The sequence below is a fragment of the Mustela nivalis genome (assembly GCF_964662115.1).
Source record: "Mustela nivalis genome assembly, chromosome: 4".
In the NCBI taxonomy this organism is placed as follows: domain Eukaryota; kingdom Metazoa; phylum Chordata; class Mammalia; order Carnivora; family Mustelidae; genus Mustela; species Mustela nivalis.
This window is the reverse complement of record NC_139023.1, coordinates 120,892,110-120,917,906: the sequence shown is the minus strand read 5'-3', so window position 1 is coordinate 120,917,906 and position 25,797 is coordinate 120,892,110. Positions and strand designations below refer to the sequence as shown.

Sequence of the window (25,797 nt, the reverse complement as noted above, 5' to 3'; positions counted from 1 at the left end):
TATATTAAAAGACACATGTTGATTTGCATGCATATGAAAAGATGGATAATAAAGCTATCATTCAAGCTTTAGGCTGTGCTTAAAAAGAGAGAGAGATGTATTATATTGAGCTGTGCTCCCATGAGACATGAGTTTGCCTGTCATAAAATTATCTAAGGAAATTCTGTAAGGGACAGGGTAGGTCCTATTAAGGGTTTTCATGGCAAGTATGAGTTTTAAATAATATCTCCTCTGAAAAAAGGAAGATGACAAAATGTTTAGTACTACTAAATCAACCCACCTGCAAGAGATACCTCCTTTTATGAACTTCCTTAATATCTTCATATGCAAAAATGCTGCATGTTCTCTTGAGCTGACTGGGGCCTTGCCTGGCTCCTCTGGGGATAATTGGCTCATGCATACTACAAGAAGCCAAGAGAAAAAAGATAAACAAAAACACAGCAAGAGATAAATTCACTGTTCAACAAAGGGTGTGTTATTTTCAATATATGAGGAGGGAACAATACATCACAATACTAAGTCCAAAAAAATATGTTTAAGAGAATATAATATATTAGCTAGTGAGCAAACTAAGAAGCCCTTTTGATGAATATGATTAAAAAAAAAATCCCACTATCAGGTCCAATTTATGTACTAGGCACAGCTGGTACAGTGCATGCGTAGGTCCACTGACTTTTTTTTTTTTTTAAAGATTTTATTTATTTCGTTGGCAGAGACAGATCACAAGTAGGCAGAGAGGCAGGCAGAGAGAGAGGGGGAAGCAGGCTCCCTGCCGAGCAGAGAGCCCGATGCGGGGCTCGATCTCAGGACCCTGAGATCATGACCTGAGCCGAAGGCAGAGGCTTTAACCCACTGAGCCACCCAGTTGCCCCGGTCCACCGACTTTTATTTGTTTATTTTTTTTTAAAGATTTTATTTATTTGACAGAGATCACAAGGAGGCAGAGAGGCAGGCAGAGAGAGAGGTGGAAGCAGGCCCCCAGCTGAGCAGAAAGCCCAACGTGGGGCTTGATCCCAGGACCCTGGGATCATGACCCAAGCTGAAGGCAGAGGTTTTAACCCACTGAGCCACCCAGGCGCCCCAGACCCACCTACTTTAGGGGCCCGAGGAAATGTTTTAATTTTTTTTTTTTTAAATCAGAAGAAAAAAATTGAACTTTTTGGTAGAAGAAACTGTTTAATGTATAATATGAATATATTCATCCTTAAAGCAACACAGTCACAAAGTATAATTTCTACATTTTGAACACCTCACACTGTTGAATATAGACACTGTCTCTACGGTTCCTTCCTAGGACAGGTTTCGAATACTTCCTCAACAGTCAGGGCCACATTATGACATCCATGGGCCCCTTGCTCCACATAAAAATATTAAAAATTACACCAACAACAAGATAGAAGAAAGAGAAATTAAGGAGTCAATCCCATTTACAACTGCACCCCAAACTATAAGATACCTAGGAATAAACCTAACCAAAGAGGCACAGAATCTATACTCAGAAAACTATAAAGTACTCATGAAAGAAATTGAGGAAGACACAAAGAAATGGAAAAATGTTCCATACTCCTGGATTGGAAGAATAAATATTGTGAAAATGTCTATGCTACCTAAAGCAATCTACACATTTAATGCAATTCCTATCAAAGTACCATCCATCTTTTTCAAAGAACTGGAACAAATAATTCTAAAATTTATATGGAACCAGAAAAGACCTCAAATAGCCAAAGGGATATTGAAAAAGAAAGCCAACGTTGGTGGCATCACATTTCCGGACTTCAAGCTCTATTACAAAGCTGTCATCATCAAGACAGCACGGTACTGGCACAAAAACAGACACATAGATCAATGGAACAGAATAGAGAGCCCAGAAATAGACCCTCAACTCTACGGTCAACTCATCTTCGACAAAGCAGGAAAGAATGTCCAATGGAAAAAAGACAGCCTCTTCAATAAATGGTGTTGGGAAAATTGAACAGCCACATGCAGAAAAATGAAATTGGACCATTTCCTTACACCACACACAAAAATAGACTCAAAATGGATGAAGGACCTCAATGTGCGAAAGGAATCCATCAAAATCCTTGAGGAGAACACAGGCAGCAACCTCTTCGACCTCAGCCACAGCAACATCTTTCTAGGAACATCACCAAAGGCAAGGGAAGCAAGGGCAAAAATGAACCATTGGGATTTCATCAAGATCAAAAGCTTTTGCACAGCAAAGGAAACAGTTAACAAAATCAAAAGACAACTGACAGAATGGGAGAAGATATTTGCAAACGACATATCAGATAAAGGACTAGTGTCCTTTTATGAACTTCCTTAATATCTTCCGTAAGAACTTAGCAAACTCAACACCCAAAGAACAAATAATCCAATCAAGAAATGGGCAGAGGACATGAACAGACATTTCTGCAAAGAAGACATCCAGATGGCTAACAGACACATGAAAAAGTGCTCCATATCACTCGGCATCAGGGAAATACAAATCTAAACCACAATGAGATAGTGGTTTTGATAATAAAATCAACAACTCAGGAAATGACAGATGCTGGCGAGGATGCAGAGAAAGGGGAACCCTCCTACACTGTTGGTGGGAATGCAAGCTGGTGCAGCCACTCTGGAAAACAGCATGGAGGTTCCTCAAAATGTTGAAAATAGAACTGCCCTATGACCCAGCAATTGCACTACTGTGTATCTACCCTAAAGATACAAACGTAGTGATCCAAAGGGGCACGTGCACCCGAATGTTTATAGCAGCAATGTCCACAATAGCCAAACTATGAAAAGAACCTAGATGTCCATCAACAGATGAATGGATCAAGAAGATGTGGTATATATACACAATGGAATACTATGCAGCCATCAAAAGAAATGAAATCTTGCCATTTGCGACAACATGGATGGAACTAGAGCGTATCATGCTTAGCGAAATAAGTCAAGCGGAGAAAGACAACTATCATATGATCTCCCTGATATGAGGAAGTGGTGATGCAACATGGGGGCTTAAGTGGTAGGAGAAGAATCAATGAAACAAGATGGAATTGGGAGGGAGACAAACCGTAAGTGACTCTTAATCTTACAAAACAAACTGAGGGTTGCTGGGGGAGGGGGGTTGGGAGAAGGGGGGGTGGGGTTATGGACATTGGGGAGGGTATGTGCTTTGGTGAATGCTGATTCACAGACCTGTACCCCTGGGGATAAAAATAAAAGAAAAAAAATATTAAAAATTATATTTTGTGACTGTGTTGCCTTAAAGAGAGAAGAGCATGTTGGCTTTCTAAGCCTTAAACTTTCTGTCTTCCTGCTGGCTTTGTCTTCTGGGTTTCTGTTCCCCACTCTCATCCCACAGGACTGGCAGAGGGCAAGGAAAATAAAACTCAATTAAATCCTGCCTGTGCTTTACTCACGCTGTTTCGAGGGTGCTCAGAGGACAGGAACACTTCCAATTAGTTAGACAATTGTGTAGCTACCTGCATTTTCTCTACAACTGTGTTTGTACTAAAATTTAAAAACAATTTGCAAGTTCTGAGTAAGTTTATAAAATACACAGATTATAAGGAACTTGGTGTCTGGTACTGTTAATGCAGAACAAAAAATTTTATTTTTCATTTTGATAAATAAGGCAAATATTTTCTTACCTTGAAATAACTATTACTCTTGTGAATACTTAATGACACACAAACTGAAAGATAACATTACTTAAAACACGATTTTTGGATTAAAACAAAACTAGGTAAATAGACTGCTGTTTTCAAGACAGCTATATGTTGTGTCTCTTCATTCATTTACTTACTTTGGAGGTAAGGTTTCAATATCTCTTATTTCCCTGGTTGCTGTCATTGTAAATCCATCAATCACATAAAAATGCTCTTTACCAAAAAGAAGTAGCCCCTCACTGGTATCCAGCCCCTGGACTCGAGCACAGCGGTACATGTGCTGAATCTATGAAGAAAACCATAAACGTTTATTAACAGAGTTAACCAAAAAACTGATAGTTTCTTTTTTGATATAATGGAAACAAAATGCTTTTAAATATGGTTTTAATAGGCAAAACATCCCCTGAGTTTAAGCATGTTAAAAAAGAATCAGCTAAAACTGACATCTGATTTGCAGTTGAGTCCAGTAAAAGCAGACAACCATTTTACTCACATCCATAAACCAACCTGTGCTTTTACCTATCTAACCCACTTCTCCCACTTTTCACATTACTAACTGTGTGGCAGGGACGTGTGTACTAGGTTCCAGAGGCGATGAACGTGTTAGATAAGGAAGGAGACTGATACAATAAACAGAGCAGGAAAAAAAAAGAATTGAAGTGTGGATGTAAGGGGCTTAGGATTGTGCCCCTTGTGAGACAAGAATGAAAACAGTCAGGTCTGCTGAGTCTAACAAACCTGAATGAATTCCCAATCCTGTCACTTAGTTATGGATTTAGCCAAAATTCTTAATTTTCTGGGCCTCTGTGTCTGTTTGTGAATTTCAGATATACAATGGTTTGTTGTGAGAGTTACTGAGATCATGTATGTAAGCGTGTTAGAAGCTGTTGGCTATCGTCCCTTCCACACAGCTCAATTTTATCTTTTTCCACAGCAGCTCCCAGGTGGGAACTATGGCATTTGTCCCTCTTTGCTCCCAACCTGGGCTCCTGCTTGCCTGGCAGACTGCTATGCCATTGTAAAAAGCCAAATTTGGCAGAAGTTGTATTTTCCTCGTAGGAAGAAAGAGTTGCTAAGTCTCTCAATGTAAGTATTGTTTTCTTTCCAAGACGCAGGATTCAGTTCTTTCTTGCTTATAAACGATTTTTTGCTTAAACTCAGTTCGACATGAGTCAAGGAAAAAATATCAGCAACTAAACTAGAGCCAAACAAATGTCAAATAAATGTCAGTCTGAATACACTTCCTGCACTATTCAAACTTAAAGCAATTAGAGCAAAATCTGTACTCATGAGATTAAAAATTTAAAAAAACGGCAGCATTAGAAAACAGTAAAATTGCAAATGTAGTAATTTTCATTACATCTGAATTACTTGAATAAAAAAAGATAGAATGTTACAGGAAAAACTGATACTTTACAAAATCATTGTAGTATATAAAATGTAGCATATACTACACTGTATATACAATGTATATACTACATTGTATATAGTCATATATACTACTTCATTGTAGTATAATACACAAACATATGTATGTTTTTTAAAGTGCATGGACTGAATTTTCAAATGCTAAAAATATGATGCAGCCAGCGTTCAGACTAAGAAAGAGAACATTCCCAAGGTTCCAGCAGCCTCTCTTGTGTTTCCTTCAGACCTAATGAACTTCTATAATTATATGATTTTTTAAAATTTTTCCATTCAAGATTAATTAAGTTCTATATTCAAACAGAATTTTTAAATTAAACCCTAATTTCTGACTATATCTTCATGGGTAAGATTTCAAGGGTTACACTAAGACATAATACAAGAGGCAAAAAAAAAAAAATCCTTTAGAAAAGGTGCTACAACATATTAATTCCTTCCTTCATTTATTTATCCTTTTATCTACTCAAGAGATCTGGAGTAGATCTTTGAAATGTATGCATGTATGCTTTGAAAAAGCATAAATCATAGTATCTTATCCTTTGAACATGAGTTATCAGAAGAGATCTGGAGAAGTGAGACTACCCAGTAGGAGCTCCTGGGATAGAGATTACACAAGTGATGCAGAGAGCGGCATTTTGACAGAAAATACAGTGAGTAAAGCAGAGAAAAGGAATAGCATTATGGATGTAGTGAACTGCGGGGCACACAGTGCTGCAGGGACCTCGGTTTATAAGAGCCAGTGATGTGAGCCCAAATGGGCAGGCAGAGGGTAGGAGGTCCGGAGGCAAAGAGGAAGGTAGGGTAGTCTTCTGTGAGTGCAGGAGAACAGGGGCTTAAATACAAGCCTGAGGATGACAGCATAGATGCACTGAAGCTGCTTGTCGATGGCCAGAGGAGCTACGGAAGTGCAGAAAACTAGCACAAGGGTAGATGAATGACTGCGCTGTGTGCATGGGTTTGAAATAGAGAATGATGGCAAGAAATACAGTCTAATAAAGGGCACAGGGATAGAATGAACTAGCTATCAAGTACTAACACTATATCTCATGAAGCTCTGGGCTGTCTAGTGTGTTCAGACAGGTCAGAAAACCCTGAAAAATGGAAGAGGTAGAGTACTGAATCCAAATGGTTACTTACTATTTACACTGTATGTCATTAGAGAGGGTAAAATATATATCTTGTGCCACCTGGTAAATATCCCATCAGTTAGTGTTGTAAAATGCAAACGCATTACTTCCACGCAGTCCTTACTTTTTAGAAGCACAGTACCTTTTCTCCTTCTTCCAGGAGGCGGAGTAGGGTGGCATTATCCGTTTTCTCCTCCTCCTCTATTGAGCTGCCTTCGGCAATCTGGTCTTGTAACTGCTCCTGGCTCTCCTCATCTCCTCCATCAGGTGCAGACCGAGACCGTTTCAGAGGAGGCTTGACCAGACCTACAGGATCATAAGCATGAAAGCCATGTGACCTCATAAGGGCCATTTGGGAAGCGGTTTGGGTTCCTGCAGGCCCTCCTACACATTTCCAAATTGAGATAACTCTGGAAGGTACAGGTAGGCAGCACAGTGCAGTGCTGAATGACAGAGGTTCTAGAGTTAAACACTTGTGTGACCCAGGACAATTATCTGCCTCTCTGATCTTGTTTTCTCATCTATAAAACTGGAACAAAAACACTATTTATCTTAGAGGGTTGGGGAGGACTTAATAATGAGTTATTCATGCTTCGCATCATGTTTAATAGTAAATGCTAAGTGTCAGATGATAAACAGAGCTTAGCATAATTAATGGTAAGAACAGTACTGCTTATGGATAGGTGTCATTGAGTGAACACCACAAATAATCAATCACTATCAGAACCAAAATTAAAGACAGAAAGTTATAAATATGATTATAAGAGATCCCACCTACTTGGAGGGCCCATGAGGACTATTTCAAGACTTATATCATAAGCAACAGTACAGTCAGTCATAGATGCATGAAGGTGATCAAATCATCATGTCATAAAGAATAGAACTCTTCATTTTTTTTAAGTCTTTTTTTTTTTTAAAGATTTTATTTATTTATTTGACAGAGAGAGATCACAAATAGACAGAGAGGCAGGCAGAGAGAGAGGGAAGCAGGCTCCCTGCTGAGCAGGGAGCCCGATGCAGGACTTGATCCCAGGACCCTGAGATCATGACCTGAGCCGAAGGCAGCGGCTTAACCCACTGAGCCATCCAGGTGCCCAGGAATAGAACTCTTTAAAATACAGGATAAATCATTCAACTTGCAGATTAAGGAAATACTCTACTGTCTACATTTTGATATCTTTATTAATAATCACAGGAGGAAACAAAATCAATTGATGAGATGCCGAAGTATAAGCAGCATTCAAAATACATTCTAAATGCCACATTTAATTAATATTCTCTAGTTGTTCCAAAAAAATCCTGTCACACCTACCAATGATAGTTGCTCTAAGAATTTTGAAAAAAGCATAACTCATAGTATCTTATCCTTTGAACATGAGTTACCAGAAGTTCTGCTTTGCCTTGAAAGAACCTTCTTTTCACATATGAAAGAGTATAATAAGTAATCAAGAGACATCAAGTCCTGCCGGGAATATCCACAAGGGGAAAAAGCGCACAAGTGCATTATCCTTTCTTTTTTTAAGTAAGCTCCATGCCCAGTGTGAGGCTTGAACTCACAACCCCCAGATTAAGAGTCATATGTTACCTGGGTTATGGACACTGGGGAGCCAGCCAGGAACCCCTATCATTACATTATTTTTAGTAAATCAAAACTTCCAATTCTGTCTAGCATAACACCTTACATAGTGTAGTAGTGACACCAAATTTGTGGGTTTGTGTCAGTAGACATTAGGAAAATGGGCCCAAGACAAGTGAAGTGCTTATGACCCAAACAAGAGTCATCTGACTGTGAATTATACCTTCACTTGCTGGTACAATGTCAAGAAAGCTAGAAGACTACAAACCCATTCAACTATACAACTACTCAACTACTCAACTACTAAAAGTTTCAAGGATTCTATGAAAATATTAGATTGATAATGAAATGGTTAATAAGTCAGTCACCATGAGACAGAAAAGGAAAATTTTAATAATAAGATAAATGGATCACAATTTTTGATGGTGTCTTTTGTTGACATATTGTCATCATATACTATCAATTTTTTAATCGATGGGATCTGAAAGTAATTTGGAGAGGAGGGGGCTGGGGGGTTGGGTGAGCCTGGTGGTGGACCTTAAGAAGGACACATACTGCATGGAGCACTGGGTGTGGTGCATAAACAATGAATTTTGGGACACTGAAAAGAAATATAATGAAATAAAATGAAAAAAAAAAAATTTCTTCATTTATATTCCTAGGCTTTGTTTATAGAATATACCAAGGACTTTTGAATTTACCATGAATCAGAGGCTTAAAAGAGTTAAAAGACAATTGACTTACTTATTCAATATTGACTGAATCCCCATTTTGTGCTAGGCATGTGCCAAAACATAAAGTGAGAAGAAAGATGATCTCTGCCTCTGAGAAACTTGTAATTTAGAAAACATAAAGCAGTGAAAAAATCACTGAAATTGCTATGATATGAACAAATGCTATCTTTGAACAGGGCGGTGGGAAAAGGTTTCAGAGAAGGATAATGGGATATTTGACCAGTGTCTTCGAGGCTGGGTGGGGTTTGTTAGGCTCCACATCACGGAGAAGCTATAGGAAGAGGGCCGAGGGCACACATATGTAAAAGTACAGAATAAAAGGGGCGCCTGGGTGGCTCAGTTGTTGGTGTCTGCCTTTGGCTCAGGTCATGACCCCGGGGTCCTGGGATCAAGCCCTGCATCCCGCTCCCTGCTCAGCGGGAAGCCTGCCTTTCCCTCTCCTACTCCCCCTGCTTGTGTTCCTCCCCTCTCTGTCAAATAAATAAAATCGTTATGTGGTATGTATATACAATGGAATACTATGCAGCCATCAAAAGAAATGAAATCTTGCCATTTGCAACGACATGGATGGAACAAGAGGGTATTACGTTGAGTGAAATAAGTCAATCGGAGAAAGACAACTATCCTATGATCTCCCTGATATGAGGAAGTGGAGATGCAATGTGGAAGGTCTGGGGGGTAGGAAAAGAATAAATGAAACAAGATGGGATCGGGAGGGAGACAAACCATAAGAGACTCTCAATGTCACAAAACAAACTGAGGATTGTCGGGGGTAGGGGGCTATGGAGAGGGTGGGTGGGTTATGGACACTGGGGAGGGTATGTGCTATGGTGAGTGCTGTGAAGTGTGTAAACCTGGCGGTACACAGACCTGTACCCCTGGGGCTAATAATACATTATAAGTTTATAAAAAATTTTAAAAAAATTAAAAGAAAAAAATGTTAAAAAAGTCTGAATTCATCATCTCATGTATGTTTTACTAAGCCCTAGTGGAACATTCTTCTTAACTGTTGTCTAACATGCGCTAGTAACACATTTAGCAGTTGTTTTAATTTTTACAAAATATTTATTTAGTTATTAAAAAAAAAATGTCACTGAGAATTCTGCCAAATGCAGTAAAAACATTATCAAGCCAAGAGGCACATTCCATCACCTGTAGGCAGTAAAGAGCCAGTCCCTTTAGTTCAGATCTAGAAATCAATCTTAAAGAAATCAATCTTAAAGAGAGTGAAATTATAAAATACGCATGGATACTTTTATCCACATAGTTGGCCCAATGCTTTATAGCAGCTCATGTTTTCACGAAAACACAAATCTAACAAATGCTCCAAAGTGGTTTTTACTTCCAAGGAAGAGGAAGGCTGACCTTTGACTTTAGCGATAGTGTCCTCGCCGTGCTCTGGTTCCTGCTGAGCGGCTTCACCTTCTGAACTCTCCACTATGGTATCCTGGACAATGGCTGGATTGCCAGAGGCTAGTCGCATGTAGTATTCTTTACTGTCATAACTTATGGCTCTTCTGTATCGAGCGGGTTTCTAAGAAATTACAGAACAAAAGGATTCAGATGATTATTTTCAAGAATTAAAATATAAGCTTCCCGGAGGAAGGTATGGTATCACGAATTCTTTATGTGTTACCTTCTCAAAGGGATTTTTTTAACAAACTGTGTTTATACACAGTAAAGCCACAGACTTTTGGGTTAAGTTCCTCTATTTTAAAATTGCACTGATTCTTAAAACATACATATAAAAAAACAGTATTAGCAGTTTTTCTTCCTGAAATAGACATAAATCATCTGTAGTCAAAAAACATTTTCACGTTAGTACCACATGACCTTACTGATGTATTAGAAAACCTTCCTAGACAGTAAAGGGAACAGCCAGTGTTGGAGAACATCAAGGCGCAAGAGGATGTCTGGTTTGTGTGAAGCCTGGAACTTTGCTTCTACTCCAAATAAAGTGCGTAGTCAGGCGTAAAGGCAATCCATTTAGTTGGAATCATCTGTGCCAGTATTTACCTTAGACACCTGGAGGTAAAGATTCAGAACTGCACTGTTCTTCCCCATGTTCCCAGTTCTTACTAAAACTCCAAAAATGGCCCAGACCTTCCCCAAGTTCTGACCCAACATGGAATCAACCAGCTTCAGGCCAGATGGAGCTCTCTGCTGGGCCTGCTCCTCCAAGCTGTTATCTTCAATTTGCTAAAACATTCCTGTTGTTTATTGTGTAAAATAATATGCTCCATAAACTTACTAACAAAATGAGTATATTAAGAACAATATAAGTCTATCTTGAAGAAGAAATTTATTATCTAGAAATATTAGAAAAGATCTGATATTTTTGCATATGATACAAGAGCATTTCTTTTTCAGAATTAATATCTATCCTAAAAATACAGTCTCTAGCTAACCTAAACCTTTTTTTTTTTTTCCCTGAAAACCATAACATAATGAAATAAACAAGTTCTAGGGACACCTGGGTGGTCCAGTCAGTTAAGCATCTGCTTTCGGCTCAGGTTGTGATCCCAGGGTCCTGGGATGGAGCCCCGCAGGGAGCCTGCTTCTCCCTCTGCCTGCTGCTCCCCTGCATGTGCACTTGCTTGCTCTCTCTGACAAATAAATAAATAAACACTTCATTAAAAAAAAAAAAAAAAGTTAAAAAAAGATGGGGCTTGAAACATGCTTTAGAACCCTTTTTAGGGGTTTTGGGTAGCTCAGTCGGGTGAGTGCCCAACTCTTGGTTTGGGCTCAGGTTATGATTCCATGGGTCTTGAGATGGAGCCCTGCCTGTCAGGCTCTGTGCTTATTGGGGAGTCTGCTTGAGATTTTTTCCCTCTTCTTTTTCCTCTGCCCCTCTCCTTGCTCACACTCATGGTCTCTCTCTCTCTCTCTCTAAAATAAGTAAATTTAAAACAAAAAACAAAAACAACAAATAAATGTTCACTTTCTAAACATTATTTCACTGATCCTTCCTGATGAATAAGAACAGCTGATTAAAAATACCCTGTCGGCCTACTCTTCAACTCAAGTAGTCTCTATGTATTATCCACCACAATGCTTATTTCAACAAACAATTTCCAACTCAAGTGGAAAACAAATATTCCTTGTTGGAATGTTTAGACTGAAACACTGAACCTATTTTGAGATAAAAAGCTACCTAAGTGAAGTCACACTACCCTTCTTTTAAATTCAGGCCCAGAGTCAGGGAATCGAGAGAGCTGCAAGCTAACAGGAATGATATATAATATAGGAAAGTATTAAAATGAGGTAAAATGATACTACAATGATGGAAGGACCAATCTGATGAGCAAACTAATAAGAATATTGTAATATCTTTTAAATGAAAAAAAGGTAGTAAACTTTGTACACCAAACCAATTCTTCTATGTAAGGTATTGCAATTATCTTCAACTCAAAATTGCTCATTTTTAAAATGATGAAAGCATAGTTAGTGATGGGCAAGACAACGAATTAACAGATGTGGGGCTTGACTACCGACTTCAGCTTGGCACTACGTGTTTTTCACTAAATATTTGGAGGTATATTTCTGCATTCTAAAGAAGTACTTTTTTTTTTTTTTTAACTGAATCTTTCTGGAAAAAGAAAACAATTGTAAATTTTTTAACTAATTAAAAAAAGTTAAAATTCTATTTTAAAAAATGATCTACATATGCCCTTAATTTTCTTTAGTTCCTTCTAATTGAAAAAATAATTTTTAAAAGAGGATACTCCTTGCATTCCCAAGATACACGCTGTTTAGTATGTGGAAGAATTAAATGAGCAAGTGAAAAAAAAAGTTGAGGGTGTCAGACTGCCCATTACTAACATGCATCAGAGCTTGTTAGTTTATATGTGAGGTGATACACATTTTACGGTGAGAGCAGTGAACACTCAGCCTGTTAGTGAGGAACACACAGGCCCTAGGAAGCTAATTAGAACAAAGCCGAGAAAGACTAGAACATCTCTCAGCATGAAAGACACCAACTTTTCAACTCGAAGGAATTTACAGGAAGGACAAATTGAACATCAATCTTTTACGTTAGTCTAGTCTACCATGCACTAAAAAAACAAAAACGAAACAAAGAAAACTGCAAGTATTTTGTATTATCTTATAGTAATTTGTGTTTTACCTTTTGAGGAATGATATCATCAGGTGTCTCGGGCTGTTTACTTGGGACCTCAGACTGAAAACAGGGTATTAAGTACAGATACATCAGAAACAAAAAAACAAAAACAAAAAAAAAACCCAAACCAAACCAAAACAAAACACAGCAACATAAAGAACACCACAAAAATAAAATTTTCTTGAGGACTATATGAAATATGGAAGACGTGCATACTCAAAGAAAAGTAACATGATACCCTAAGTTGTTTGAAATAATCACTTAGCATCTGGTCATTATTTTTTCTTATTATCAAAAGTAGTTTTAAAGCAGAAACTACACTAGACTTCTCAAGGCTACTGAACAGGACTAACTTAAAAATCACAGACAAAACTTCAGCATAGGTGGCCAGTGTAATGGATGATTGACAGGCAACTCTATTCAGCTTCAAAAGGAAAAAACTGAAAACTGGATAATAGAATCTAATGCCAGCTATTACCTTCCACCTACCTTTCACTGTGCTTATCCCTGCATCTCTTTTACAACAGAAGCAGCTGGTTTGTACCATTACCAAAACCCCGTAGCACAGAAATCACAAGATGCTTATTAGTGAAAAAAAATCCTTCTGTAAAAGCCCAATGCCCTACTTCCTTGACTACTTTCATAGCCATAACCCCAGAAGGGCTGAAAGCAGAAGGGAGACGTGGTCATCAGCCTCCAGATCAAAAGTTTTTGTAAAAAGTACTTTGAAATATTAAGTGGTAGCTTTATATTTTATTGAGAATAAAATCTCAGTTAATGAGAAGGCAACTTCTGTTGAGCTGTTGTACATGGCTTATACATGTAAACATACACAGATAGCTACATAGAGACAATAACACACCCAAGAACTACTTCTAATTTTTCTTCCCTCTCACAGTTTTATCTGGAGATGACATTTAGTACTTTTCCCCACAGTAAACATGCATCGACAAAATAATTTCACAAATGTTTCCTGCCTGGGCAAAGCAAACACTGGACTACTGGCATCCTTTCAAATACTTCACATGATTTTAATAAACGTTTCTCTTTAAAGGCAAACTTTTAAAAACATACCTTGCAATGAAGAATAACCTTTAAAATATACATCTATGTTCTCTTTCTTGGTAGGAGTTTTGGCTATACCAGTTTAAAATACACATATGTGAACACATGATGGTACACTTACGATTTGTGTATTTCAATGTATGTAAAATTTACATAAATCAAAAAAGAATTATAAACAAAAACTCAACTCTAATTAATGATATGCATGTGGAAGTGTTAAGGAGTGAAGGGTACTGATTCTGCAACTTTCTTTGGAATTCACTAAAAAAAGAAACTAATTCCAAAATAGATAATTGGATGTGTGATAGACCAATATAGCAAAATGGACCCATTACTATTGTCGAATGCAATTTTAATGTCCACTATTTACCTTCAACCAGAATGTGGGCAGGGTCTGACATGCAGCATACAGCACAGTGCTAGTTTAATACATACTTACTCACTGATTCACTGACTAAGACTCTTATTTTGCTACAAGGCAAAGCATTCAATCCATAGTATAGAGATATGCTATATCAATAACTTTGGTATTATCATTGCTCTCTTTTACTTAAAATTTTGTAACTAATTATTGTAATTATGTTCACATAGAAATCTTAAATTTTCAAAGTCTGAATTTCTAGAAAATAATTCTTTAGTCATTTTTCTTCAAATTTTTCTATAATGTTGGCAATGGAATTTTCCGAATGAGCCGCTTAGTTTCTATGAGTCCTGTGACATCTCTATATTACATAAAAAATGTATGTGGAGGCAGCCACAGGAAACTCCCTTAATTAGAAAAGGAAACTCCAAGCAAGTCAATTACTCTTTTGTCCTAAGCAGCCCAAAATTAAAAGGTAGACACAGTACGGTCTTAACCCCAATGTATTTACAAACAATAGTAAATTTGTTTGAGATTATGACTCCATGAAAATAAAGTCATGAAAATAAGGGGGGGGGGTGTCACAAAATTAAAACCTGGTTTTTGTATCTAAATAAGATTTTTTTTAATGGAAAAAAATGGAATCTCTTTCTTCCGTAGGATTCATAGCAATGAGACAACTGTTTAAAAGCCACTGGATTTTGTATTTTCATCATTCTCGAGGCGGCTCACACCTTAACAATAACTAAAACTGACATTACCACTTAAAATATAAAATTACAGTGTAATTTAGCATAGCTGTTTTAGTTATGGAAATTAACCCCAAGGAAAGTCACTGTACAGAGAGGAATCATTTTCATGTGAGAATAGATGTTTCCATATGTACCTAATTATTCTCATGACAAAAATTATTACTCTTACTTTTGTTAAAATAATTTTAGTAGATAAACTGTGAAAGCTCTTAAGTCTGAGGCAAATGAGACTCTAAAAGAACATTCTATACTCTACAAACATCTAATTTAAAAATAAACAGGGGTGCCTGAGCGGCTCAGTGGTTTAAGCCTCGGCCTTCAGCTCTGGTCGTGATCCCAGCCCACATCGGGCTCTCTGCTCAGTGGGGAGCCTACTTCCCCCTCTCTGCCTGCTTCTCTGCCTACTTGTGGTCTCTGTCAAATAAATAAATAAAATCTTAAAAAAAAAAAAAATAAAGAAACGAAGTTCAAAACTTAGAGCAAGTAAGCTATCCTGTATACAATGTGTAACAATATCAAGGTTTAGGAAATAAAACTTGAATGACTAGAGGGAAAAAAAAGTCAGTTAATTCATTTCTAACACATTTTAAAACAAGAAAAAAATTTAATCATCACTATATTCTTTAATCAACAGAACTAAATATTTAAATGCTACTTAGAACAGTATTATTCTTACAAAGGCAAAAGATTAGTCTATTGCCCTTGCTCAGATAAAGTCTGCTTTACCTAGCAAGAAGAGGCTTCCAAAGTAATTTTTAGGTTGGCACATACCTTGTACATTGCAAAAAGTACTAACTCTGTTTTATAAACATGCAGGCAAGGAAGGCAACACATTTATGAGAATGGAAATGGAAGAACTGGGAGGCAATGTGGAATACTGTTTGGGACAGAGGTAGATTTTCTATAGAGTTAATAAAGCTTAAACTTCAATAGCCTTCACTTCCCATGGGGTCCTTTCAAAACCCTGGAAAGAGGTGCCTGGGTAATTTCATATTCATAAATTTATGCCCTTTTTCTTGTAAAAGCCCTCTGCCAAGTTATAAACTTTCGGACCAAATTTTGTAATTTGGCTCTTGTCCCATTTAGTGGAAAAATTTCAGAATTAGGAAAATTCTACAGAATGCTAAATGGGAAAGCAATGGAAAAAGTCTATGACTTCAGGAGAAAGAGTGCTGGTAGTCCATTCACTCAACATTTATTAAGTTCTTAATACTCTGTTAGCATTACAGAGACAACACCTAGTATACTGTTTCTTTCTGTCTGGAAGAAACTCACTGTCCACCAATAAAGTCACAAAACCATCAAAGGTTGGAATCGCTTCTTTTCCAAAAGTGATTCAACTGCTAAGGAACTCTCATCCTATATACTCATTATATCATACTCTGCTACTTAGTAGCTGCGCCTAGACCTTTCTCTAGGTTTTGATTCCTTATCTGTAAAATCAGGAAAACAGTGTTAGCATCGCACTCATTGTGCTTTGTATCTGCTCTTCTTGTTTGATGTCATGAAAGAAGTCAGTAGGAGAGCAGTTGCTTCTACTTTGGGGAATTTTCTTTGCGGTTAACATAGCCAGAGTGCATAATCCACAAAATAAAAGTGGACGTTTAATGGCATTTCAAATTAAAAGTATTCTGAACTGGCAAGACCAAAATAATTAGTCATCCAGAAAATTTCATCACAGAAGATCAACCTTGACTCGTGCATGAACTAAGCCACATAAAGTCCACATTCTGTAACTGTCTCCCCTTCCCACCCCCTCTTTCCTTTTTTGTTAATGTATCTCCAGCATTTCTTGACTGCCTTGTATTTCCCAATATGTAACCCATCTGGTTAAAAAATAAGCTCCATATGGTACACACTTATTTCTGAGACTGTCTGCTAAGATTTTTCAGGCTGCTGAATGCTTTTGCTTATGTAAAATGCTAATAATACTAAGGTTGTAAGTGTGAACCCCAAATAGGTTATTTTGTTTTTATCTGATACAGAAGTTTAAATATACTTTCATAAAGTGAATGGCATGGTTATAAAAAAAAGGAATAAACAATATAAAAATATTATAGTTATATAAGTAAAAAATATGCCTCAGTTAAATAAAAACACTCAAAAGTGTATGCCTCAGTTAAATAAAAATAGTGAGTTGGTCACATTTCTAGGAGAGCATATATATTCATCTTATATTTTAGTATTCTTGAATGGATTCAATTTATATGATTGCTGACTCAATAAGAAATATTTTATCAAACTGTTATTGGCTTAAAGTATTTATTTGAGGGAAAAAAAGGTTAAGAATTAGAGACTGCCCTGCTGGTTTACTCTAACAAAAGCAGGTACTAGTAGAGGCTGCAGGGTATGGGTGCATTAATTTTTTTTTTCCATAGTGCAGTAGTACTAGAAATTATGGTGCTTTGAGTTAGAGTTGTACCGTGTATGGCGTTCTTGACAGAATGGAATAGCTTTGAGCAAAGTGATACTTAGGAAGCTATTGTGAAAAATCTTAGATAACTATGTATTAGCAGCTCTAAGACCGATACTCTAAGAAGTAACAGGACAGAAGTGAAATCACTGCCCACAAAATAAATACAGCCAGGGTTTTGGCAGAAAGAGATGAGACATAGGAACAATGCAAACTGCCCTCACATCATAGAATCCAAACTATTTATTAGAAAATCCACGTTCCAAGCCTCTTTTATAAATCTCCGTTTCTTCCATTGTTGACAAAATCAAATATGAAGTCAAGAATGTGAAAGTATTTAAAACCCAAGAAGGGTTTGAAAGAAAGTTTTTAAATGAAGTATTATAAAACTTCTACAGTGGGCAAGGGTTCAAACACTAAAAAGTTCAAACTTTATGACCTCACAGATCCTAAAATCCTATTAACCAAACATCCAAGGACAGGCCTTCTTCAGCAGATGATTCTGCGCAGTGATGCAGGTTTCCAATTGGTTTTAGGAGTTTCTACTGGATTGATTTTAGAGGCAGCTGAACACTAAAGTGAAACTAAGCGTGGGATATACTCCCTTGAGAGATACTCAGTCACCTTCCTGTCTTCATGAAGCATAGTTGGTCAGACGCTTGGGAAGGGGGAAAATCTTAGAATATATTTCTCTAGACTACATTTTTCAAAAGTTATAATACTAATTTAAAAAAAAATTAACTGATGCCTCAAAAAAATCTAAATGATGTTAAAGGAAGACGAAAGAATTTCATTTATCAAGAAGGAGTACAGATTTTTAAAAAGTCACAACACAGTGGTCTAAGAATCAGGGATTCTCTAGAACTGCCCTGGTTCAATATAGCAGTCACTACCCATGTAAAATGTGGCCAGTCGGGATGGAGACGTGTTGTTACTGTGAAATACAGACTGCATTTCAAACACAAGGTGCAAAAAACAATGTAAAATACTTCATCAATAATGTCTCTGTAACTGATTAAACATTAAAATGATAGTAATAGGAGGCTGGATGAGATGACCAGTGAGACCCCCTTTTAACTGCCAACGCTGTGATTCTACGACAAACACGAGTTTTCCAAGGACAAAAGTAATCTTCATTTTGGAGGCAGAGGATTATTATTGGACACCGAAGAGTTGAATTACTACTTAGAAATATTATGAGGATGTTCAGAATTAAATTCGGCAGATTTTTATACTCTTGTGTTTTCTCTTTTGAACTTGTAGTGGCTTTATTGGCAGAATCTATCTTCCTAAACTTAAAAACACGATTCCTAGACCATCAGCAACTTAGATAAATTTTCTCTGGTCATGTGCAAGTCTGAATTAAGACTTTGGGGAAGGGGTCTTATCTGAATAAAGGAAACTTATTGGCAAATGCTGTGTTTTAAACCTGTGGAATCAGTGAAGACATTTCTTAACACACAGAGAAAGATCCACATACTCGGGCGATTATTCTTTAGCTCTCTTCTGTGTTTCTTCCAAGAACACTGCTTCTGCCAATATCTATTTACTTAACTTCACTTACAGCAGCGTCTGGCACAAAATAAGCACCATGTAAGTGCTTTACTAATTTAACCAATCTAATCCTAACAGCTTTTGAGTCAGAGCTGTCTTTTTCTCCCCACTGGCAGGAGGGAACAGGAACCTAAAGTGGCCCAGCGGCCTGTCCCGGGCCACCCAGCAAGTGAAGGGGCAGAGCCTGGGCTCCACTGTGGGCGCATGACTCCACAGGCCTGAAGCTCTAGCCCTTCCCTTGATGTCTCCCCGCCGCATCGTTGCTGCCTCCCACCACCACCGCCACCCTGCCTGATGAACTGAATACAGCTTAATGAGTTTGCTAACTTAGATACTTTCAGTAACTGACCTAAAAGAAAGATGCCTGCCAAGAGGAAGAGACCGCTGAAAGAGCCATCACAAACATTCAATTCCGCATACTCACCGCCACATTTGCCTCTTGCTCCGTCTCTGGCACGTAAGGGTAATGGTTATAAAACATATCATTTCGCACCATTTTTTTCCTCATTCTGCAGGGCCCTTCTGTCATCTCCAACATCCATTTGTCTAGATGGGAGCCGATGGGGGGGCCCCACAACCCTCGCTCCCGCAACAGTTCGTACTCGATTTGGCACCACTCTTCTGTCACGTACTTCAGGGCATTTTGCTGACGCTAAGGGGAGGGAGTCCAGGTTGTTTTTCAAGCAAAAGCAGGAGGAATAATCAAAAGTTTACAAATAACTTAAAGCCAAGTTAATATTTGCAAACAAAACGAGTGCATATCATTTCAGTCAATATTATAAAAGTAAAATTATATTTATTTATGGTTACAGGGGCCTATGAATTCTGTGAGAAGGTGTGATTTTTTGTGGGGGCCCAAGTGCTTAACACCAAATAAATGACAGATAGGTACAAGGGCAAGGGTGCGGTACACTTGAACAAAGGACACTGAAGCAAGGACCTGGAAGTATTACTTATGAACATATACTGCAATGCTTAGTCCAGTGTAAGTCAATAGATAAACATGGTAATTTAAGGATGACTCTCTCCCTCCCACCTCCAGTCACAAAACAAGTACTTGAACATGCATAGGAGAAGATCTAGTCAATCAGAACAAGAAATACTGCCAGTAAATTGGCTTACTCGTTAGCTTGGTAACATTTGCCAAGATTTTAGGTAAAGAATATAAACATGCAGCTCTGATAAAGTACTTGATGTTCATATAAAAATGAAAGAAAAACCATTTTCAACTGACTACTGGGATAGATTTAAACCATTTTACTTAAATGAAAATTTATGAACTGGTACAACTTCTGGCTATTTATCAAGATGTACAGCAATTTAGCAGATGATTATAAATTGGACTACCTTATCTAATGTTTCATAGAACATAAGTATATAATATCAATCTAAGAATAAAATCTCTTTATATAGTGAATATTACTGAATGAATAATCTTGAAATTACATGATATCACAGTAGTACTTACATGTTCGGGGGAGAGGGAAGGAGGTGAATGCCCTATAACAACTAGCTAGTGTATGCCCATAAAATATTAGCAGTTAATCATTCAGAAACCTTCAATAGATCTAAATCAGCCACTTTGGAAACAAAATATTTAGGATAGTTATGAATTCACCAAGAGGATTTCACTGAATTTATTTCTTACCAACATAAACACCCAGTGCCTATAATAAAAAATTATTTAGATTTAATTTTTTTTTTAAATTTTGAGAGACTTTCAGAGACTTGGATGCATATTTTCAGTCTCCTTGTTAAGTCCAAAAGAGAGGGATTTTCTTTTATTTTAATATTTATTAGGAACAACCCATGCAGTATGTATGTCAGTAGTTAATGTCGATGGAATTCGGTTGTGCTGATTTTCAGTTTGTTGTTTTTTAAATGCCATCTGCCTCTAGGAAGTCCAGATTTTTCTATCTTAAAACTAGTGACCAAAGTAGCCATTGGCAGCAATAATTAAAAACATCTTCTGACGATGAATGCAGTTCAGCAACTTACTCTTAAAAGCGGTGAAAAAGTATCATGAGAGAGTTCTTTCTCACTTGAAGAATGCAAAAGAAACCTTTATTGTGGTTATGAATTCTTACCTCCTGATATTCCTTATATTGTGTGTCTACCAAGTCACGGACAACAGCAATATGTGTAAACATCCACTGAGAAATCTCCTAACAATGGATGGAAAAAGAGTCTTAGTATTTCATGAATTTTCCTAGAAAAATGTTAACTAGGCTTAAAGTAATGCCAAGTAAATTTATTAAAATTTCATTAAAGACACAACTATTAAGACAAAACAAACAAAACAAAAAACTCCTAAAGATTAATTATGTGATGAATCTAGAGGAGGCTTTTCTGCTGGACAGAGATCCACATGCTTTCTCCCCCATCTCTATGCTCCTTCCAGAATGGGCTGGCTCCCACAGCTTCTGAGAGTGCCATCAGCACCGCTGGGGATCAACTCAGATGCAGAGAACAGCCAGGAAACCCCAAACCCAATGACTGTATGATTTGGAGTTAAGCAGGTTCAGCCATTTCAGCTCAGCACATGTCAACTATAAAAGGCCATTTTGGCCCCGAAGTTCCACTTAGGTCAGTTGAGCCTAGACCTCCCTTGTAACCTGGTATTTCCCTGTGACTGATCCTGCTTCCTTTCTTACCCTTCACAAATACCACAAGGGCACCTGTAAAAATCATCCTGCACCAAACACCCTCTCAGTGTGCTTCCTGGGGAATCCAACCTGACATAGGGAATGAATGATACACACTGTTTCTCTCAGACCCTTCTCACTGCTGCCACTAAGATTCCAGGATGGGAAAGGAAGTATGATGGGGGAGAAATTAATGGAGGTAGATGAGTTTAAAAAAATCAATCACAATATATATGACAAGATTATAAAAAATAAAAAAACCGTTTTGTGCTGGTACTGCTTTAAATTTTATATAATGGTTAGCAACAAAATTATTGAAAGTTTGGAAAAACTGGGGGAAAAAAATAACCCACTGTATGGTCATGTATCAATAATCTGAATCTCCTGTCCAGTTATGAAGTAGGTCTGCATACACAAGACTCACAATGCAATTTCGTCATAATAAATTGGGAGAAGTTTCCATTACCTGGGTTATTTTTTTATCTCTTCTAAAAGCAAAAATGCAGAAAAGTTCCACTTCAAATCATGTGCTTATACAGGTTAAGTGTGTTATATAAAACACTACAAGTAAATCTTAAAATAAAGATTTCTAATAATACATCGATGAAACCAAACAATGTACCTGTGTGGAAAGACTGTGTTTATTAAGACCACTCTCCTTTCGATTCCTTCTCGATCCTGTTAACTTGGAAAGACCAAAGCCACTGCTGACACGGGACAATTTGGATTGTGTGGTGGGCACTAAAGCTTCTCCTCGACTTATGCATTTCTTTTCATGGGCTATGAAATCAAAATTAGATTACTTTAAAATTTCTCCATGTATTTATTTGTCTTACTTTTAACATTTCTGCATCCAGGGTACACATCACAATTCTGTAGTCATCAAAAGCAGTTTACATTATAGACACAGACATTCTCTTAGATATTTCACATTTACTTGCTGGTGATCTTGTATTAGCATTATCTGCTTGGCAATTATTATACTAGCTGAACTGACATGTGTTTGAAACTTCACAGCTCTACAGTAAACGCAAACTTATTTTACCTGTTCAGTTTCTAAGTTAATAACAATTCACAACTCCCCATCTAAAATATTTGGTGCTGTACATACTCAGGAATTTAGAAGGTTTTGGATTTTATAAGGTGATATGGTACATAACTGTATAGTATATAATACTGAGGATCAATGGCAGTAAACCATAACTGAACAGGTAATATTTCTGCAGCAAAATGTGTGAATATTTACAGTAAGTAGGATAAATATAGATGAGGTTTTGCAACAAGTGATTTTTGGGCACCAAATTCATGAAAAAACCTTAGGTTTTTAAGGCTTTTTAAATTTCAGAATTACAGAGAACAGATTCTGGATTCATAACCAAGATGGTGACCAGGGACTGCATCTGTGAGCAATGCATTATCTTCCAAATTCATAGATGCCAGACGTGTAACATATTTTAGATTAAAAAAGAAAAATCTGAGAAGAAATGCCAAATCTCAACATAGTCATTCTAGAATGAGTGTTGCTTTTCACTTCTGCTGCCGTCATGACATCCTCTGGGGAAGTTTTTAATTATATATCTAAAGTGCACCCATAGACTCAGATGCATGTAAATCTGTTAGTCACATGATCTTTGAGGCCTCTCTTACCCAAATGATTCTGCCAACACTTTAAACCAGCTTCTTCAATGAGCGGCCTTGCTACAGCTATGTCCACGTGACCCCTTTCATTCACAGGTAGGGTGACTTTGAAAAGTTCCTCCAAGACTTGCTTCTTACTATGAATTAATTCAGTCCAAACTCTGTTGACAGCTTTTATGAGAAGCTGACGCCCTAGGAAATGAAATCAACAACAACAAAAACACAATTTATCAAAAACACAATATAAAGGCAGTAATTTTCTTCATGCCTTTCATCTAAGAATCTCATCTACAGTACTTAAATGTAAAAAAAAAAAAATGCTTCAGATAGTATTAAGTTCAATAACCAAATTAAGCTCAGATAACCAAAAATGTGGTTGGCTACTTGAAGAACTTAAAAAAAAAAAAACAAAAAAAACTTCGTCTGTATGCAAGAGATTGCATTTTTTATTTATAAAACTGGAAATTACATACACATTTCATTGTCTAGCTCTTCTGTATAAGAACCTTGCCCATTTAAAAGTAAGTTTACATCTGACTATTTAAAATAAGTTTAAGATTAAGTTAGTTGTTCTTTAATATTTTGCAATAGGCAAGAAATAAGTATTATTAAAAGAACATTTACTATTAAACTCCATCTTGCTTTGGACTCCTTGCTAATTGTTCTGACTCCTGCTCTAGACCAATCTTCAGCAAGCGTCAGAGTCACCTGGACCAGATTGCTGGTCTCCACCCACAGAGTTTGTGATTCAGGAGATATGAGTGGGGCCAGAGCATGTGCTTTTCTAACAAGTTCCCAAATGATGCTGATGTTATTGGTCTGAGCACTTTGCTTTGAGAAACAGTGTTCTGAGTTGTCAGTTCCTTGGGGGATGTTCTCAGTGTCTGGGCTTCACAATGTGTTAGTGAAGGACAGAGAATAAATTAATGCTTAAATGAAGGAAAGAACAAGTGGTGTACTTCCAAAGGATAAAATCATATGCAAAACTACCACACTGTATGGCTGTGGAGACAAATACTTTTATAGTTATGACTTTTTGACCAATGTGCAAATTAGAAATGAATCCACTGTGAAGATTTTAATGCATAATACTTATAAAAAGCATTGGGAAAACTATATTAAAAGAGAAAATGAATAAAAGAGAATAAAAATGGTAGTAGTGATGACCTGTCTCAAGTAATATTTGCACCTCTAATGAGACCTATCTAACACTACCAACAGGTAGCTCTCTTAATGGTAAATGCCACATTAATATTGATACTACTATTTGTGCAAATGTTAGTATCATCAAATCTCCCAGTGTTACCATGAAATGTTAGGGGCTAGCAACATAAGGAGAGCTCCAGCTGGTAGGCTAGTTTATGATGGTGGGCATATTGGCACATGTTCAGGAGGGACCTATTGGAGCACCGGTTGCCAATACTGGCAGTATCTGAGGTGAGGTTTTTGGGAGGGGACAGAGTCTATCTTAAAAATTGGAAATGAGGGGTGCTTGGGTAGCTCAGTCGGTTAAATGTCATTTGGCTTGAGTCATGATCTCAGGGTCATGAGATCGAGCCCTAGGTCCAGCTCTGTGCTGGGCATGGAGCCTGCTTAAGATTCTCTCTCCCTCTCCCCTTCCCTATTCCTATGCTCATCTCTGTCTCTTAAAAAACAATTCTTTTTGGCAATGGGGAGAGTTGGGAGAAAAAAGGAAGAAACAAGTCGAGGTAATTACCTTCACTAATATCTTGGCTGTAACCACCGTCTGGTTCAATGTCAGAGGGGATCATAATGTGCCATGTAGTCATGCGGGCTTCTGCTTCCAGTCCGAATCCATCCACGTTGCTGAAAAATTCCAGTCAGTTTAAACTCTATGAAGGAAATGACTGTAGCTGAAAGCTGTAATGACTAAGTATAACCCTGCAGACACAAGCAAATGCTGGCTGTATCACCAAGTTCCCAAACTGGCAGACAGATACTCAGCAGATGCACAACACAGAACTACTACTTCATCAGGAACATGCCATTTCACAGGGTGATCTCACAAATCCACCTGGCCAAATGTAATGAAACTAAACAACAGCATCAAGATGGGCGTCTTAATATTTAAGGTGCTTTTTGGTTTACTATTAACATTTTTACCTTAAAATTACCAGAAGTTCCTAAGAACATTTTCCTCATGGGCCTATGTGCCACCTCCCCCACAGTCTCTCATCCCACCACCCTTCACTCAGTTGCAGGGAGATACTTGTAGTTTCCCCCAAGTGCCATATTCTTTCTTTCCCCGGGCACTCACACAGATGGCTCTCTGTTCCCACATCACTCTTTCTCATCCTCAATGGAGGGCTAACCACCTCAAGCATGCTCAGGTTGTAACTCAGCCGGTGTCTTCTTCCCGTTCAGGGCACCTGTTCCAAGCTCCCAAAGCACCATGCTTCTAGCAGAGCACTTGGCACACCTGACTGTCTGTCTCCCCTCCTAGACTGCACATTCCAAGACCCTGCCATGGAGTCTTTCTTGCCCACATCTCATCCCAGTGCCTAATTTAATGTCCAGACACTAAATAAGAATCTATCAAAGCAATCATTGGAAAAATCCCAATTTCACCCACTTCATGCAGAGCACTGCATTTATTCATTACATTCTTTTCTGTTTATCCCTCTTAACCTCCAACAATGTGTATTTTGTTTATTTTTAAACTTTCTTTTTAAATTCCATATGTGACATAAGGTGATGAATGCTCAACTTA

At 37.6% G+C, this 25,797-nt stretch overlaps 1 protein-coding gene across 9 annotated transcripts in view; it reads right to left on the bottom strand.

Moving 5' to 3' along the window:
• WDFY3 (WD repeat and FYVE domain containing 3) overlaps nt 1-25,797 on the bottom strand; it is a 274,260-nt gene that overhangs the window by 34,857 nt on the left and 213,606 nt on the right. For 5 of the 9 annotated variants that reach the window (XM_082726684.1, XM_082726676.1, XM_082726678.1 and 2 more), the window contains 10 exons: nt 24,784-24,893; nt 23,076-23,258; nt 22,051-22,208; nt 20,871-20,948; nt 19,208-19,435; nt 12,645-12,698; nt 9,884-10,052; nt 6,351-6,514; nt 3,794-3,942; nt 281-401 (listed from right to left, as the gene is read on the bottom strand). In XM_082726684.1, the coding sequence (XP_082582810.1) occupies nt 281-401; nt 3,794-3,942; nt 6,351-6,514; nt 9,884-10,052; nt 12,645-12,698; nt 19,208-19,435; nt 20,871-20,948; nt 22,051-22,208; nt 23,076-23,258; nt 24,784-24,893 (1,414 nt within the window). The remainder of the gene's footprint in view (nt 1-280; nt 402-3,793; nt 3,943-6,350; nt 6,515-9,883; nt 10,053-12,644; nt 12,699-19,207; nt 19,436-20,870; nt 20,949-22,050; nt 22,209-23,075; nt 23,259-24,783; nt 24,894-25,797) is intronic. The other 4 variants (XM_082726677.1, XM_082726679.1, XM_082726681.1 and 1 more) reach the window with 1 other exon arrangement.